Source organism: Mobula birostris, chromosome 30 (assembly GCF_030028105.1).
Source record: "Mobula birostris isolate sMobBir1 chromosome 30, sMobBir1.hap1, whole genome shotgun sequence".
Lineage (NCBI taxonomy): Eukaryota > Metazoa > Chordata > Chondrichthyes > Myliobatiformes > Myliobatidae > Mobula > Mobula birostris.
The window spans coordinates 29,380,980-29,400,457 of record NC_092399.1 but is presented as its reverse complement, the minus strand read 5'-3'; the positions used below and the strand labels follow the sequence as shown (position 1 = coordinate 29,400,457).

General features: G+C 42.1%; 1 protein-coding gene across 1 annotated transcript in view; it reads left to right on the top strand.

Moving 5' to 3' along the window:
• The window catches only part of LOC140190419 (ephrin type-A receptor 7-like), an 827,081-nt gene that overhangs the window by 133,256 nt on the left and 674,347 nt on the right, over nt 1–19,478 (top strand). The window contains exons 2-3 of the mRNA XM_072246980.1: nt 5,033–5,097; nt 18,637–19,306. Coding sequence (XP_072103081.1) covers nt 5,033–5,097; nt 18,637–19,306 — 735 coding nt within the window. The remainder of the gene's footprint in view (nt 1–5,032; nt 5,098–18,636; nt 19,307–19,478) is intronic.

Here is a 19,478-nt window from a genome sequence, read left to right as displayed (position 1 = left end):
TTCACCTTAAACCACCTCACCACATGTTCCCTAGTATTTGACGTATTACTTTCAGAAGGAGACTCTGACTGTCTGCCCTATGTATGTCTCTCATAATTTTATAATCTTTTAAACTCCAGCAGTCTGGAGGAATCAGTTGAAGCTTATCCAAGCTCTCCTTATAACCGACATAAACTCTTCTTGGGCTTCCTGCCAGATCCAGGCGTCAATTTTAACCGATGTTTCGATGACAAACTCCACCATCTTCATCACTAGGTGTGTCTAGTCCAATGGTATACGTACTCACCTCCTGTCGTCCATCTCTCCTGATTGTCAAGTCCTCAACCAATTAGGTTTCCATTGTCCCACTTTATTTAAAATCATATTTGAGTCTTACTTAGAGCAAAACATTCATCCTTGTTGAAATCCTTATTCTCTAATCTTATTTCAGTATCCTCCTTCACCAGATGGTCCCTAAAGCCGATGGCGCGGCACAGTAGTTTGGCATTGTCGAAGTCAATCCCGTGGTCATTGCCGGTTTCTCCGGGTAACCCAAACAGATACACCTCCTGTGCTCCTCAATGCGGGTTTCTACCGTGCGCCCCATCTTGCCGATGCGTGCTGCTCTGCATTCACGGGGAATCCTGTAAACACCAGCCACCCTGAGTAAAAGGTTATCTTTGACCCGCATAAACTGGGATTCGAGCTTCCTTACATGTTAGTGGATGGTATTTATCTGCTATTTCTTCAGGATCCTGGCGATTCTTGCAGAAACTGTGGAAATATAGGGAAGACAGGCAGTGGCTACGGGTTCCTCCTCATTGTTAGATTTCCTGGTTTTCTCATTGGCCATTTCAAGGGCCCAATTGATTTCCTTCACCTTGTAACCATTCTGTAGGATCATCATGCATAATCTTCTTATTTCCTTGTGGAGACCGTCCAGATGCAAAATAGTTTTTGCACAGTTAATCAAAGTAGGCGGTATGGTGTGTGGCCAAGTGGTTAGGGCGTTGGACTAGTGATCTGAAGGTCGTGGGTTTGAGCCTCGGCCGAGGCAGCGTGTGTGTCCTTGAGCAAGACACGTAAGCACACAATGTTCCAGTCTGCCCAGCTGAGAACGGGTACCGGCAAAAATACTGGGGGTTAACCTCGTGATAGACTGGTGTCCTATCCGGGGAGGAGTCTCGTACTCTCAGTCGCTTCACGCCACGGAAACCGGCATAAGCACCGGTCTGATGGGCCACGAGGCTCGTGACAGACCTTAATCTTTTAATCAAAGTAGACGTAACGTTGAGGTATAAGTCCATGGTGAGTGGGCTTCTGATAGGTGCCATTCAGTTTCTGTCGTATTAGAATGTCCAGGAATGGTAGGCAACCGTACTTCTCCATCTCCATCATCAATTGAATGTTTGGATGTATGCTGTTCAGATGATTGTGAAGCTGTAGATGATTGGGAAACTGTTGGAGCGCCTGGACTCCGTGTGGCCACACTACAAAGGTGTCATTGACACATCTGAAGAAGCGTTTGGGACATAAGGGCAAAGAGCTCAACACCGTCTCCTCAAAGTCCTCCATGTAGATCCTTCTCCCCTTTAGCTAATAATCTCTGATCCAGGCAGCATCCTGGTAAACCTCCACATCCTTACTGTAACTGGGTGAGCAGAACAGCACTCAGCATTCTAAATGTGATCAACCAGAGTTTTATACAGCTGCAACATTACTTCCTGGCTCTTATACTCATTGCCCTGACCGATGAAGGCTAGCTGCCATTTACCTTCTTTACCACCTTTAGATCCTTCAGGAGGCAATGGATATAAATGCTCTGAAGGATTCTCTGATTTACTATATATTTTCCCTTACACTTGACCTCCTAAAATAGAACTCTTCACATTTATCTGGATTAAACTCCATTTACCATTTCTGTGCCCCTACATACAACTGATCAATATTCTGCTGTATAATTCTTCAACATATACTTCCTACAATTTTTGTGTCATCCGCAATCTTATTATTCAGCCTATGTACATTCTGTTATGTACAGTCAGTAGCTACTTTACAGGTACAGGATTGGACCCAGTGTAGTCTTCTGCTGCTGTAGCGCATCCACTTCAAGGTTCGACGTGCTGTGGATTCAGAGAAGCTCTTCTGCACACTACTGTTGCAATGTGTGGTTATTTGAGCCACTGACGCTTTCCTGTCAGCTTGAATCGGTCTGGACATCCTCCTCTGACCCCTGTCTGGCAAGGCATCTTCGCTCACCAAACTGCTGCTGACTGGATGTTTTGTTTTGTTATGCGCAGCTTTTTCTGAAAATTCTAGAGAATGAAAATCAGCAGAGATCAGCAGTTTCTGAGATACACAGACAACCCGACCTGGCAGCAGCAATCATTCCACGGTCAAAGTCACTTTGATCATATTTCTACCCCATTCTGATGTTTAGTATGAATAACTGAACTTCTTGATCTTCTTCTCCTTCTTCTGACTTCTAATAGCGATTGGCAGTCCAACTTAAAGGTGCATTACTGCCACCAACTGGACTGGAGTGTAGTGTAGAGATTTGGGAAATAAAACTCTTACCAGAACTTAATCAAATGAGAACTAAATTACCCCAAAAGCCCTATAGATTGTAAATAATGAAAGACAATATTGTGAATTAAAGTCACTTCTATAAATTAGTAAAGTTTTTAAATGAAAACTATTAATCATGAAAGATAGTGGTGTAGCCTGAATTTGCTTTCTTTCAAACTTATATGCTTCGCATTGTGAAACGATGTGTTCAACTGCTTCATAATGATGACAGCTACACACCCCAGAGTAATTTTATCCAACAAGGTAGAAGGAATAATTAAGAACACACATAAAAGTTGCAGGTGTACGCAGCATCTCTAGGAAGAGGCACAGTCGACGTTTCGGGCCGAGACCCTTCGTCAGGACTAACTGCTTCTTTCAGTTAGTCCTGTCGAAGGGTCTGGGCCCGAAACGTCGACTGTACCTCTTCCTATAGATGCTGCTTGGCCTGCTGAGTACACCAGCAACTTTTATCTGTGTTGCTTGAAATTCCAGCATCTGCAGATTTCCTCGTGTTTGAGGAATAATTAAGTATAGTATGCCCAGGTCTAAGTTGATTCAATATAATTCCTTCCCTTCTTGTTTTACCCCCTTCTCCTATCGATGCAATGGTTTTATGTACTCCGTAAAGGTGCTTCTCCTTTTGCAATGCTTGACCTTGACTGCATGCTTTCATGCATTGTGCTGCTGCCACATGATTGACTGATTAGATATTTAGGTCAATGAGCAGATGTACAGGTCTACCTAATAAAGTAGCCACATATACATGCACACCACAGACATGCATGGCTTCTCTGATTTTGCCTTTCCTGCCTTCGTTCCCTGTTTAATCTCTTGCCTTCTACCTTTGTCACACTTCTATCCCCTCGCACTCACTCACTCTGTGAAGAGGATGGCTTCTCTATACAGAATGTCATTAGCTCTCATTTTACGGACGTCTGTAACTTAGTTCCACGTCAGCTGGGCCAACTTAAACTTTAAAAAAAAACTTTAACTGTTTGCTGTGCCTTTTTTTACCGGCATTCCGACACGGTCTTGGAAGGTGCATGAGTGCAGCTGTAACTTCCCAGCTATGCCTCTAATAGAGACTGAGAAGCTGCTTCGATTTATTTCGCCCTGCTTAAAGTCCAACTGCATCTGCTGCTATAGGCTGTTTTTCAAACGGATTTTAAATTTGGGAGGTAGTGGAGAGAAATCACTCACCACACCGCACATTGGGCTTGAGCACACATTTACTACCCTATTGCCACTGGTGCTTGATTCTGTCTGAAGCTGAAACACAGTGTGGTATCTCAGCAGCAGTTTGACCCTGCTAGAATGAATGGCTGCCGTTACAAAATCCTTTTTCAGAAATTGTTCCAAACTGTCTCCTTGCATATCGTTTTGCCATGAAGTGCTTACACTTACAGACCTGTGGACAATATGCGAAAAGGCTCTTGTTGCAATAATATCACTCCACGTATTCATTCATATATTACACAGTTAAGGCAAAGTGCCTACTCCATTTGGATAGCAATATAATTCCTGAAATACATTCTCAGTGTTCTTATATAGGTGGAGCAAGCCATAAACAGAACAAAGCTGCAGAGTTTATATTGCCAGGAATTATTTCTCAAGTCTAAGCCAGTATGATGATTTGTACAAGGGAATTACACTTGGGAGTAATTTTGAGCAGGCAATTAGTCACCAGCTGCAGTACTGTGCAAAAGATTTTGGCTCCTACAATCTATATAGCTAGGGTGCCTAGTACTTTTGCACAGTACTGTAGTAATTTTATGTATTGCAGTGTACTGCTGCCACAAAAAAAAGTAGCAAATTTCATGACACATGTGAATGATGGTAAACCTGATTGTATTGTGGGTCTCTGTTGTGGACTGAGAATGAGAATGGGGCAGGGAGAGGGGAAACATGGTGAGATAGAAAGAGAAGTGAATGGGAAGCACCAGAGGTATATTGTGTAATGATCAATCAACCAGTTGTTTGGAATGAAATGGCCTTGCCAGGTGTCTCAGGGTTGGGTGTGTCTGTCCTGAGACACCAGCCCCTGACATTCCTTCCCTGCCACCTGTCCCGCAACTCTCCTGCGGTGCTCCATTCCCTACATCCTTTGTTCCCACCCGATCTGCAAACTCTCTCTCTGCTCCATGTCAACAAATACAGTACTGTGCAAAAGTCCTAGGCACCCTAGCTATATATATGCACCTAAGACTTTTGCACAGTACTCTATATACCACACTGTTCCAATATTTCTGTGTGTTGAACTACAGTTTAGCAACTGGAGCATTGTTAAGGAAAATAAAAACACTCAAATTACCGTCTCTCCTACCCGCTCTTTTCCCCTTTGTCTTATTCCTACTCTCAAATTGTGGAAGTCCTCCATGATGTGATTAAGTGTTAGAAGGCCATTTCAATATATAAAAAAACAATCGATTGACTTTTGTGGGTTTTACTAATTTTTCTTTTTTTTTCTATGTTTAAACTTTAGTTGTTTTGTTGGATTCTAAGGAGTCACAAGCTGAACTGGGATGGACGGCTCACCCATCTGATGGCGTAAGTAATGAACTATTTCCTTCGTAGTTTCCTGGTTTGACGACCTTGCACTTTGGTATCTCCTGAAAGACAAAATCTTACAAGCTGCTATCATCACCATCAACCCTGGAAAAGTAAACAGGGTTATTAATTACTGACTGAAGCCAGAGGCACCCCGTGCCCTTCTGATAGGATAGCAAGTCCTATATGACCAATGTAACACATACATAATGCTGGGGAAACTCAACAAGTCAGGCCACATCTATGGAAAGGAATAACCATTCGACGTATTGGAGCGAGACCCTTCATCAGGATTGGAGAGGAAGGGGGAAGAAACCAGAATAAGAAAGGTAATAAGCTAGAAGGTGATAGATAAAGCCAGAGGGTTGGGGGAGGGGGTGGTAATGAAGTGAAAAGGTAATGGGCTGAAGAAGAAGGAATCTGATAGGACAGGAGAGTGGACCATGGGAGAAAGGGAAGAATGAAGGGCACCAGTGTGAGGTGATAGGCAGGCGAGGGGAAGAGGTAAGGGGGAGCCAGAGTAGGGAATTAAAGAAGAGGGAAGGAGAAGGGACGAAAATTACTGGAAGTTAGAGAAACCTATGTTTTTGCCATCAGGTTGGAGGATACCCAGACGGAATATGAGGTGTTCCCCCTCCAACCTGAGAGTGGCGTCGTCACAGCAGTAGAGGAGGCCATTAACTGACATGTCAGGATGGGAATGGGGTTTGGAATAAACACGGTGGGCTACTAGAAAACCCTACTTGTTTTGGATAGAGGGAAGGTGCTCGACGAAGTTGTCCTCCAATCTTCATTGGGTCTCTCCAATGTTGGGGAGGTGCCATTGGGAACACTGGATACAGTTGATGACCCTAACAGATTTGCAGCTGACGTGTTACCTGGAAGGATTGTCTGGGGCCGTGAATGGACGCAAGATGCAGGAGGTGAATAAGCAGGTACACTTCCTCTGCTTGCAAGGATAACTCCCAGGAAGGAGAAAAGTGAGAATGGATGAATTGACAAGGGAATTATGGAGAGACCAACGCCTGCAGAAGGCAGAGAGTGGGGAGGGAAGGTAAAGGTGTGCTTGGTGGTATGATCCCATTAAAGCTGGTGGAAGATGCACAGAAACTATATGACCAACGATATGTGTCAATTTTTGTGTTCTTCAGTTAATTTAAATCAAGTTTTTTAGTGGGCAAAATAAAGCTTACTAGCTAATGTTGTCATGCTATGATTTATTGCGACAGTTTATTAATGCTTGAGGCCATATGTGTTGCAAACCAATAGTCCAGTAAGTAAGTTTAAAATGAAACAAAAGCTGCTGAAAATGGAGTCAATGTTTTGGCTCAATGACCTTTCATCTGAGATAGAAACATCAGGAGATAAAAATGGATTAATGAGTAGAGAAAGTTAGAGTAGGGGAGTTTTTGATGAAAGGAATCTACCTGAGATGTTATCTTAACTCTGTAACTCTCTTCACGGATGCTACCAATCTGATGAATATTTTATTTTAGAATTCCAGCATCCATATCATTTTCCTTTTGGAAATAGGAAATAGTGAATGCTGGGAATATTATGTCACACAGGACTCATACCAGGATTCAGATTCTGAGAATTCACATTTACAGTACAGTGTCTTCGACAAATGTTTATATTCAATTTAGAAACTCTTGCCATTCTTGGTATCCATGGACTGAAATGATGCAAGTACTCTTATAACAATATAGTTTAGTAGTACATTTTAACAGCTTTTCACAAGAATATAATCAAGCCGCACACACAAGATGCTGGAAGAACTCAGCAGGCCAGTCAGCATCCATGGAAAAAAGTAAACAGGCGACGTTTTGGGCTGAGACACTTCATCACTCCTGATGACAATAATGAACCACAATACTACAGGGCTGCAGGTGTAGGTATCCGTATTAATATGGCACATTTCTTTCTTGCAGAACATAATTAAACCAGGTGGGGTTTTACTACTTTGGTAGATTAGTGGTCATGTAATCATAGAGGTCTACAGCGCAGGTTCACAACATTCAGCCCAACTCTTCATGCCAACCAAAATGTCTATCTGAGCATTTACCATTTGCTTGCAATTGGTACATATCCCTTTAATCTTTCTATCCATGTGCTTATCTAAATATCCTATAAACTGTGTGATTGTACTCACTTCTACAGCTTTGACCATAACCACCACCCTCTAGGTGAAGGAGTTTTGCCTCAGATCCTTTTTGAATATCTTTCTTACCTTGAGCATTTGTTGACTGTTCTATCATCCTCATGATATTATATACCTCTATAATGTCTCCCAAATTATAAATCATTACCCCAAAATCCAAGACAGGGAATAAAATTTGCACTTGTGGAATTTAGCTGGGGAAAATGAGACAATTAACTTTGTATATATGTACATATATATTTTTCAATTTACATTTCTTGAGGCATGCTCAGATAAGGTGGTGTTACTTAGCATAATCAGTTAATTTTGCTCTCCAGCAGTTTTTTTTAAAGTTTTCCCTATTATTTATCCTCAAAATATCTGAAATAAGCCCCAGTAAGTTTAAGTGCACATTGAAAACCTAAACAATCACCGTTATTTGTCGCGTTATATCATTAAACTAACTTACCTGCATTTGGTTTGCAATTAAAAGTGTACATCACCATTTAAGGTGCAGGCTGGAAGACAATAAGCATCCACTGTACTTTGTGCCTCCAACCTCAGCTACCGGCCACTGAAGAGATTTGCTTTGGAAATTGACAATGCAATCTCTAAAGTGGCCCATGCCATGACCAGCCGTCATTACTGTTGAGAGGACTATGGGAACAATTCTCTCCTTGTATTACTGTGATGTCATGGTGATACTTGAATTGTCTCTGTGTTATTGTGCAAATTTCTGTATCACTCATCATATAAGATAATCATCCGCTACTTTACCACATGAATATATCTCATCCACAATCCATTTTTCCATTTGTCACTCAGAAACCTTGAATCCTCTCTCACATATGAGCCGTTTCTATATTGTAGCTCCATTTCTGTTATCATTTGTTCAACCTATTGCAGAGGCCTTTCAATAGCACCATAATTACTTTTTTTTTAAACAACCTCCTTGAATTTTCTGAGAAATCTTTGCCATAATAATTACTTATCACCTTTATACATTTACTTTTAAGGATTACATTTTTATTGATTTTCACATCATTAAATAAATCCTGTTGTTTACTTAGGTATCCTGTTTGATTGAATAGTTTTGACCTGGGCACTAATGGCAAGAATAATGTTGTGGTTAAGCTAGAGCTGTTTAATGTCTCTTTGTAATGTGGTTGACAAACCCATTTAAGCTGCACATAAAAGCTACAAGCCATTGTCCTCAAGCCTATTTTGCTAGCAGTGTAAAACAGATGAACCAAATCCATTTTACTGTATCTCACTCAGTTTAATAGCAAATTTACAAATGCACCATCAGTGGGCCACCCCTGCTGATCGGTGGGATTTCTTTTTTTTTTGGCGTGTGCGTGCGTGCACGATGTTGGCGGGGCGATATCTTTTCTCATGCCTTTACGAGAGAGAGAGACTGTGTGGGGCACCACTCCTCATACGGTCATTTCGCAGTATTTTTCCCTTTATTTTTACGAGGTTGAGCTACGATCTCGACACTCGACCCGGCACGGCTGGAAAGCGTGCTCGGGAGCGGCCCCGGCTGGATTCGACCCGGGAACCTCCGTTCCAGAGTCCGGCGCTGATGTCCTTGTGCCACCAGCCACCAGATTGGTGGGATTTCTAAGGCAGGAGGTGGAGCAGGGCATTGCAGCAATTGGATTTGCTAATTGGGAGATCCAACTGAGATGTTGGATCCGGATACTCCTGTGATCCAAAAGTTTTGCAGAAGACAAGACTTGGCATAAGACTCAACGCTTGCGATTATTTTGTTAAGTGTTACAAGAATGAAGAATGAAAAAGGAAAGAGCTGAGAGAACAAAGAAAATGAAAGGCAAAAGCAATCATGATCATCTCATGCTCAGACTGGAAATAAAAGAAAATCCATTGAAAATCCATTGTATGAGGTGTGATTGATAAGTTTGTGGCCTTAGGTAGAAGGAGTCAATTTTAGAAAACCTAGCATATTTATCTTTCAACATAGTCCCTCTTACATTTACACACTTAGTCCAGCAGTCGTGGAGCATACAGATCCCTAGGTCGGCGTCTTGGACCTCCAGAAAGTGGTCCACGGCAGGGGTGATTGATAAGTTCGTGGCCTAATGTAAAAGGAGATGTTACTAACTTCAAAATTTCTGCATAATCACTCAAAGAGTTGAACTGCACTTTCATGTAACGAGAGCTGTATAACTGATCTGTGTAAATGTAGGAGGGGACTATGTTGAAAAATAAATGTGCTAGGTTTTCTAAAATTGACTCCTTCTACCTTAGGCCACGAACTTTTCAATCACCCCTCGTATAAAATGGCCTGATTCAGGTAGCAGAACATTTAGAAGGAGATAAGAATTTAACTTCCTGCGGGATACGGATGACTTTGAGAAGGGAGGCAATGGATATATTGACTGATGGTGTATATGAATATGTGCAGTAGACACTATAAGGTAAATTATCTGGCAGTTTAGATTGAAATTGGTGAGTACGATTTTGTGGGCATTACCGATGCACGGCTACAAGATGATCAGAGCTGGGAGCTAAATAGTCAAGGATAAGACAGGCAGGTGGGCAGAGAAAGTGTGGTAATCTTGCTGGTAAAACATGAAAGTAAATCGATAGCAAGAAGTGATATGCAGTCAGAAGTTGTTGAATCTTTGGGGGTGGACTTGAGGAACTGCAAAAGTAAAGACTACTTTGGGAGTTCTGGACAGACACCTGAATGGTACTCAGGGTATGGAGAACAAAATACACCAGGAGGTAGAAAAGGCTTTTGAGCAAGGAAATGTTTCAGCGATTATGGTGGAACTTTCGACTATATGTGGAACAGTGGGCTCTCGTGTTCAGCAGCCTCCTTTGAAATTCCCTCCATCCCCTCCCCACCCTGCTGCTCTCAATCCCTGGGAAACCTAGACTCTCTACTGCTCCAATAGTGCTTTTATACACTGAGTCCCTGCTTGTGGTGTTCCATGGATAAAACCCAGCCAGACGAGACTTTGTTCGAAGGAGTCAGTGGGGTGGGGTTGTACAGATGGCAGAGCCGCTGCGTCACTAAATTCAATTCTCATCTCGGATGCTGCCAGAGAGGAGGTTGTACATTCATATGTGTTTTCCTTTGGTTGATACAGTTTCTTCCCACTTTCCCAAAGACATTATTGGTGGTTTAATTAGCTGCTGTAAATTACTCCTAGTGTGCCGGTGAGTGATTGAACCTGACAGACCCCCCTGGGCGAGGGGTGGTTGGGGAAGTGGGGTTTGCTAGGAATATATGGAGAATAGGTTACGTTGAAAATCACTGGAGTAAAGCCCTGCTTTGAGCTGGCATAAACTCCAGCAGCCAAAGTAACGTTTTTCTATATTTTCAGGTAATTGAGAAACTGGAGCTCCAATGGTGCTTTTGCAAATTCAGAATAGTCTGGTACTCTGCAGACTACAAGACTGCATCCCAGAGCATTAACACATTAATGTATTAACACTCCCGAAGTAGACAAGAATTAACAGATAGACCATTGATACTGCCCTTAGTTTAGACACTTTCGATTTCGCCAAATTTAGTGACCAAAGAACAGTTAAAATTTAATGAAATCGGAGCCTACTTTCACCAGCAGTTAGACTTTCTTAACTGATGGCAATATAGCTGGACCATAGTTGAATAACATAATCCATTATACAGTGTCAAATAATTTATTTCTGTTTCAATGTATCATCTGACTCAATCTTGAAAAGTGAATACAATGTAAGAAAGTTCATTGAATACATTATTGTCATAGTTAAAGCTACTTTGAAGTTGTAAATTTGTAATGGAAGAAAAAACTAATTTCATGGAGGGAGAATAGAAGTGCTTCAGTGAAGCAAAGTACCACAAAACCTTTGTAACTATCATTCTATGACAATGGTCTGTTTTTGTGATTTACTTCTCAAGCAACTTGGTGAAAGAAATTGCCACTAAGTAAGTTGTGAAATAATGGGTGAGGAACTAACAAAGGGAACTTTTAGAAGTGAGCCATTAGCAGAAGAGAATTTTAGAGTTCATGGTCATGATAGTAGTCGATTTTGGTTTTGCTGTGATTGAGGCTTCACAGACTGATTATAGGGAAAAGCATTTACAGCCAGTAAAACTTTATTTCATTTGATTGTAATCACACTTTTTCCACACCGGAGCACAGAATGGGTAGGTGCAATGTCATGCTCCCTCCACTCAATCCTAATAATGCTTCTCATGGGATTCAGACTCTAATGCAATACCCTGCCCAAGTCCCAATATGTAAAAATTACAGAGCTTATCCATCTGAGTATCAAATAAGAAAATTTTGCATGGAAAAAAATGAAAACAAAAAAAAATAACTAACAATGTAGAAAATGTGGACAAAAGGAATTTGAATACAGAGCACTCTATCTCATGGAAAGTTTATTGGAGGAATTCTGTAGTAAGTATACACAGAGATGAGATTAGAGACATGATTTTGGGGGGAGAGGGGAGGGGAATAGTTCTTGACTCCAGTTTCCCCCATAATGAGATTATGCTCATTCTACTGTATAAATGTAGCTTCATCAATTTTCCCCATTCCATAATCCTAATTGACCTTGCAGAACAACAACCTGTCAATTGTGTTTGAGCTTATCAATTGGTTTATGCTCTGAGTGAAATCCTTTCCCACATCGTCTCTTCAATTCTTTGCCTCCCTCCTCCACTTACAGCAGTAATTGCTCCCAATGTGATTCCATCATCCGTTCGTCCCTGTCCACTAATCTCCCTCCCAGTGCTTAACCCCTGCAAGCGCTACACCTGCCCACACACCTCCTCCCTCACCTCCATTCAGACCCCAAACAATCTTTCCAGGTGAGGCAACACTTCACCTGCAAACCTGCTGGGGCTGTCTGTTGTGTGCACTTTTCCCGATGTGATCTCCTCCACATTGGTGAGACCCGTTGTAAACTGGGAGACCACCTCGTTGAGCAAGTCCGCACCGTATGCCAAAAGTGGACCTTCTTGGTGGCCGTAATTTTAATTCTGATTCCCATCCCTGTTCCAACATGTCAGTCCATAGCCTCCTCATGCACCATGGTGGACGAGCAACAACCTTATATTCCATCTGGGTACCCTCCAACCTGATGGCATGAATATCAAATTTTCCTTCTGGTAAACAAGTTCTACTTCTCCCCTACTTCCTCTATTCCCCACTCTGACTTCTTACTTCTTATCAGCCTATTTCTTTCCCCAGGTCCCCTCCTCTTTCCCTTCTTCCTATGGTCCAGTCTCCTCTTCTCCAGCCCCTGACCTTTCCCACCCACCTGAGTTCACCTATCACCTTCCAGCTAGCCTCCTTCCCCTTTCCCCCACCTTTTGATTTTGGAAGCTTCCCCCTTCCTTCTCACTCCTGAAGAAGGGTCTTGGCCCATTCATTTCCACAGATGTTGCCTGACCTGCTGAGTTCCTCCAGTCTTTTATGTGTGTCACCTCTTCAGAGGCTAGCTCTAATATTAACGATTTGTCTAACTGCTTTACTCTCCCTGGTCAAAGTAAAACATTCCCTGCAGACCTAACAAAACCTTTCATTGAAAGTGTTTTCATTGGATCATTCCTTCAATCCTGGACATGTGTCTCAATGTGGACACAAGAATATGATAGCAATATCCAGGGCTTGAATCTTTCAGTTCTTATTATTGAATTGCATTTATTGTTTTATATTAGTGTTCACAAAGTTAGATATTATTGGTTACTTAAACCAAAAACAGATGCATTAACCTTTGGTCTCTATAAAGCACTATTACATTGAAATTCAAGTTAAAATGAATTTGGGCTTTATATTTATTATTATTTTGATAAGACCTTCATTTTTGTTCATGTGATCATGTACTCTTTTGCCTTGTGTCTTAATGGCAACCATACCTTCTCTCCTTGATTTGATTATACATCTGTTAAACAACAGAGCAGCTCATCCGACAAACCAATGAGGTCAGTTATCAGTCTAAAGAAACATTTTGAATGCCATATGCTGCGTTATCAAAAGAAAATCAATGGGACTGTCTGATTGAGCAGAAGGCCTAAAAATAAGAACTGCAGATGCAGGAAATCTGAAATAAAAATAGAAAATGCTGGAAGCACTCAGTTGGTCAGGCAGCATCTGTGGAGAGAGAAACAGAGTTAACATTTTTGGTTAACTCTGTTTCTTCATCGTGTCTTTGACCTGAAAATTTCATTCCTTTCCTGCAGATGCTGACTGACTTGCGGTGTTTCTCAGACATTTTCTGTTTCTATACAAAGTTCCACACAGCTTTATCATTAAAAAATGACGGTTTTACAGACATTGCTCTATGTTTTTTTTGTTAGCTAAAACACAAATACTTGACTATGATGCTCTGTTAAAAACTTTAAGTGTGACAAAGGAGGCAGGAGAATTGCTGATGATTAGGTGAGCACTTGCTGAGCACGTGCAATCTGTCTACAATGACAATCTGGACCTTCAGCTTGCTAATCAATGTAATTTCCCTTCCCATTCCTACACTAACCCGCCTGTCCTCGGCCTCCTCTACTTCCAGTGTGAGGCCAAATGCAAGCTAGAAGAACAGCGCCTCTATACTGCTTGGGTAGTCTGTAACCTAATTAATTCTCCAACTTAAATTAACCTGCTCTGCCTCTGTCCCTCTTTCCTTCCTTCTGATTTGCCCAGGCCCTCTCATACACACCCTTCCTCCTGCCACCACCCCCTCCCCCTCTAAATTTCCCCGTTTCTTAATTTATTTTTCTTGCAACAACGGCTCAATCTACCATCACCCGCACAATCCTTTGACTGTGCCCCCTCCCCTTCCATTCCCAGCTGCCCACCATACCTTCATTATTTAGTTCCAATTGTCAACTTCCTTTCTTAGCAGATTGCATCATCTGCAGCCCTTTACCACCTACACCTCTCATCTCTAAGCCTCTGTCTCTATCTTCACTTGTTTGCTCCTACCTGACTTCATCCTCACCTGGATCCATCATCACTTGTTAGCTCTTACACCTTAAGACATAGGAGCAGAAGCAAGTTATTCAGCCCGTCAAGTATGTTCTACCATTTGCTTATTATTCCCTCTCACCCCCATTCGGTCCCTACTCCCCATAACCTATAACTTCTTGCTAATCAAGAAGTTATCGACCTCTGCTTTCAATATATTCAATGACAGCCTCCATAACGTCTGTGGCAATGAGCTCCACGGATTCACTATCTTTAGCTAAAGCAATTCCTCCTCAGCTCTGTGCTAAAGGGATGTCCCTGTGTTCTCTGGTCCTAAACTTCTCCAATGTAGGAAGCATCTGTCCCATGCCCACTCTATCTAGGTTGTTTTAATATTTGATAAGCTTCAATGAGATACCCTCTCATTCTTCTAAACTGCTGTGAATATCGGCCCAGAGCCATCAAATGCTCCTCATACGTTAACAATTTCATTCCCAGGAACATTCTCCTTAGCCCTGACTGGACCCTCTACAATGCCAGCACATCCTTTCTTAGATAAGGGACCCAAAACTGCTCACAATACTCCATGTGTGGCCTGACTAATGCCTTATAAGTCCTCAGCATTACAAAATTGCTCTTATACTCTAGTCCCCACAAAATGGAGGCCAGTGTTGTATTTGCCTTCCTGGCTATCAACTCAACCTGCAAGCTAACCTATAGAGAATCCTGCACTGCGACTCCTAAGTCTCCTTGCACTCTAACTTCTGAATTTGCTCCCTGTTTAGAAAATAGCTTACACCTTCATTCCTTCTGTTGAAGTTCATCATACATTTCCCTAAGATGCATTCCATCTGCCGTTTCTTTGCCCGCTCTCCCAGCTTGTCCAACTCCTGCAGACTCCCTGCTTCCTCACACTACCTGCCCCTCCATCTAATTTTGTATCTAACGTATCATCAATTCTGTCATCCAGATTATTAACATATCCTTTTGGTTTGCACCTGAGCTGGATGAGGGCTTATATCCTAGCAGAGAGATTTGTTAGTAGGGCGTAGGGGTGTTTAAACTACAGTTGAAGGAGGATGAGAACCACAGCATCAGACAGATAGTGGAGAGAGGCTGCATACAAAGTCAGGAATGAAAAGATTGAGCATAGTAGGACTAATGTTCAAAGATATATACCTTTTAATGCAAGGAGTATTGTAGGAAAATCAGATGAGCTTAGGGCATCGATCAGCACATGGAATTATGACATTGTGGGCGTTCGTGAGACGTGGTTGCAGGAGGAGCAGGACAGGCAGCTCAGTGTTCCAGGGTTCCATTGTTTTAGATGTGATTGAACGGCAGGGATTAAAAGGGGAGGGGTGACATTACTAGCCAGGGAAAATTTCACGCCCGTAGTCAGAAAGGACAGACAGGAGAGCCCACTTAATGAGGCTGTATGGGTAGAGCTGATAAGTAAGAAAATTAAGACCATGTTAATGGGATTATATTATAGATCACCCAACAGACTGTGAGATTTAAAGCAGCAAATTTCTAGAGATCACAGACTGCAGTAAGAAACATAAGGTTGTGATAGTAGGTGATTTTAACATTCCACGTATTGACTGGGACTCCCATACCATAAAAAGACTGAATGGGAAAGACTTGTCAAATGTGCCATGGGGAGTTTCCTTAATCAGTACACAGAAGTTCTAATGAGAGAGAATGTGATACTAGATCTCTTATTAGGGAATGAGACTGAGCAGGTGACAGAAGTTTGTATAGGGCAACACTTGCACCCAGTGACCATAATGCCATTAGTTTCAAAGTAATTATGGAAAAGGATAGGTCTGGTCCTTGGTTTGAGATTCTGTATTGGAGAAAGGCCAATTTTGATGGTATTAGCAATGATCTGGCATGTGAGAATTGGGAGAGGTTGCTTTCTGGCAAAGGTGTGAGCCCTTGAAAAGTGAATTTTGAGGGAATAGAGCTTATATGTTTCTATTAGAATAAAAGGCAAGGATAACAGGTTTAGGGAACATTGGGTTTTGAGAGATATGAGGCCCTGGTTAAAAAAAAGGAGATGCATGGTAGGTGAGAACAAATGAGGTACTTGAGGAGTATAAGAAATGCAAGAAAACATAGAAGGAAATCAGAAGGGATAAAACAAGGCATCAGGTTGCTCCAGCAGACAAGGTGAAGGAGAATCCGAAGGGCTTCTACAGGTATATTAACATCAAATGGATACCAGAGGACAAAATTGGTCCTCTGGAAGTTCAAAATGGTAAATTGTGTGTCGAGCCAAAAAGCGATCTTAAATGGATTTTTGCAGCTATATTTACCCGGGCCATGGACATGGAGTCTATAGAAGTGAGGCAAAGCAACAGGGGCCGATACAGATTACAGAGGAGGAGGTGTTTGCAGTTCTGAGGCAAATTAGGGTGGATAAATCGCCAGGGTCTCACAAGATGTTCCCTTGGACCCTGTGTGAGACTAGTGCGGAAATAGCAAGGGCCCAAGCAAAGATATTCAAAACACCCTTCACTATGGCTGAGATGCTGGAGGATTGGAGGATAGATAATGTTGTTCCATTGTTTAAGAAAGACTCTAGGAATAAATCAGCAAATTATAGGCTGATCAGACTGATGTCAGTAGTGGGAAAATTATTAGAAGGTATTCTTTAGGACGGGATATATAAGTTATTGGAGAGACAGGGTCTGATTAGGGATAGTCGATGTTACTTTGTGCATGGGTAGGCTATACCTACCCAACCTTATAGAGTTTTTGAGAAAGTTACCAGGAAAGTTGATGAAGGCAAGGCAGTGGGTGTTGTCTACATGGACCTTACCAAGGCCTTTTATAAGGTCTCGCATGGGAAGTTGCTTGAGAAGTTTCAACCTCCTGGCAGTCAAGATGAGGTAGTAAATTGGATTAGGCTTTGGCAGTGCAGGAGATGCCAGAGAGTGGTAGTAGATGTTTGCCTCTCTGGCTCAACGCCTGTGACTAGTGGTGTTCCGCAGGGATTGGTGCAGTGCCGTTGTTGTTTGACATCTATGTCAACGATCTGGATTATAATGTGGAAAACGACCGGTAAATTTGTAGATAAGACTAAGAATGGGATTTGTACAAGAAAGATGATCAAAGCTTGCTGTGGGATTTGAACCAGCTGGGGAAATGGGCTGAAAAATGACAAATGGAATTTAATGTAGACAGTTGTAAAATGTTGCACTTTGGAAGGACCAGCTAGAGTAGGGCTTACATGGTGAATAACAGGACACTAAGGAGCGGAGTAGAGCAGAGGGATCTAGGAATACAGATCCATAATTCCTTGAAAGTGGTGTCACAGGTAGATAGGGGTGTAAAGAAATCTTTTGGCACATTGGCCTTCATGTATCAAGGAAATGAATGCAGGATTTGGGATGTATTGTTGAAATTGGATGAGATGTTGGTGAGTCCTAATTTGGAGTATCGTGTACCGTTTTAGTGACTTACCTACATGAAATATGTAAATAAAATTGAAGAAGTTTAGATGAAATTTACAAGGATGTAGCAGGACTTGAGAACCTGAGTTATAAGAAAAGATTGAACTGCTAAGGGCTTAATTCCCTCAAACATAGAAGATTGAGGGGAATTTTGATGGAGGTATACAAAATTATTAGTGGTATGGATAGGGTAAGTACAAGCAGGCCTTTTCCACTGAGATAGGGTGAGACTACAAGTAGAGATCATGGTTTAATGGTGAAAGGTGAAATGTATAAGGGGAACATGAGAGGGAACTTCTTCACTCAGAGGGTGGTAAGAGTATGTAATGTGGTGGATGAGGGTTCAATTTCAAGAGAAATTTGAATGGTATGTGGATGGGAGGGATATGGAGGACTATGGTCCAGGTGCAGGTTGATGGTACTAGGCAAGTTAATGGTTTAGCACAGACTAGATGGGCCAACAGGCTTGTTTCTGTGTTGCAGCTTTTAAAAACTCCATGACTCTATACAACATGAAAAGTAGTGGACCCAACACTGATACTTTTGGAACACAATTAGTCACCAGCAGTCAACCAGACAAGGCCCCTTTTATTCCCAATTTACCTTCTGCCAATCATCTATCCATTTGCTCCACCTCTCCCCCTTACCTCTTTATACAGGCTATTTCCCCTCTACCTCTTCCATCCAGGTGAAGGATGCTGATTGGTCATGTCAACTGTCCATGTCTTTCCGTACTTGCTCCTCAACCAGCTGAGTTCCTTCAGCAGCTCGTTCCTGCTGCAGATTCTAGCATCTGGTTGTTTGTCAGCCTTTCTCTGTGTATAGTTTTTTTATTGATTCTATTGTATTTATTTCCTGCAAGTAAATTAATCTCAAGTAGTTTATGGTGAGATTTGCGTACTTTGATAATAAATCGACTTTGAACTTTAAACTTTGACCTGCAGCCTCTTGTGTCTTCAAACTGCTGATTGTCTTGTTTCATGAGAATTATTTGTTTGTCTTCTCTCCTCAGTGGGAAGAGATCAGTGGGGTAGATGAAAATTATAAACCAATTCGCACTTATCAAGTCTGTAATGTCATGTCTTCCAATCAAAACAACTGGCTTCAGACGGGATGGATTACACGGCGGAACGGACAGAGGATCTTCATTGAACTGAAGTTCACTTTGAGAGACTGCAACAGCATCCCAGGCGTGGTTGGGACATGCAAAGAGACATTCAATCTCTACTATATTGAGTCAGACAAGGACATTGGCAGAAACATTATGGAGACCAAGTATGTGAAAATTGACACCATAGCCGCAGATGAGAGCTTCACACAAGGAGACCTCGGCGAACGCAAAATGAAACTTAATACTGAAGTTCGAGAGATAGAGCACCTTGTTAGGAAAGGATTTCATCTCGGGTTCCAGGACGTGGGAGCTTGTGTGGCCCTCGTTTCAGTGAGAGTCTATTACAAAACCTGTCTCTCTACAGTGCAAAGTTTGGCTGTCTTCCCAGACACTGTGGCAGAAGCTGCCTTTTCGACCCTGGTTGAGGTGCGAGGATCATGTATCAATGACTCTGAAGCGGAAATGGATAACCCTCCGAGGATGCACTGCAGTGCAGAAGGCGACTGGCTGGTACCGATTGGGAAATGTACTTGCAGTGCTGGGTATCAGGAGAAAGCTGGCAGGTGTGAAGGTAAGCTCCGCTGGTGTCTGTCATGGTGACCATCTCAGAGCATGCAAGCTTTGAATTAATAACGTAGAAATTTAGCAATTAAACCTGTCCAACTAGGATTTGTGGTAACACTGCTAGATCTGTTTTAATGCTGGATTCGAATACAGTTAAAGCTGTGTTTATTGTGCGTTTC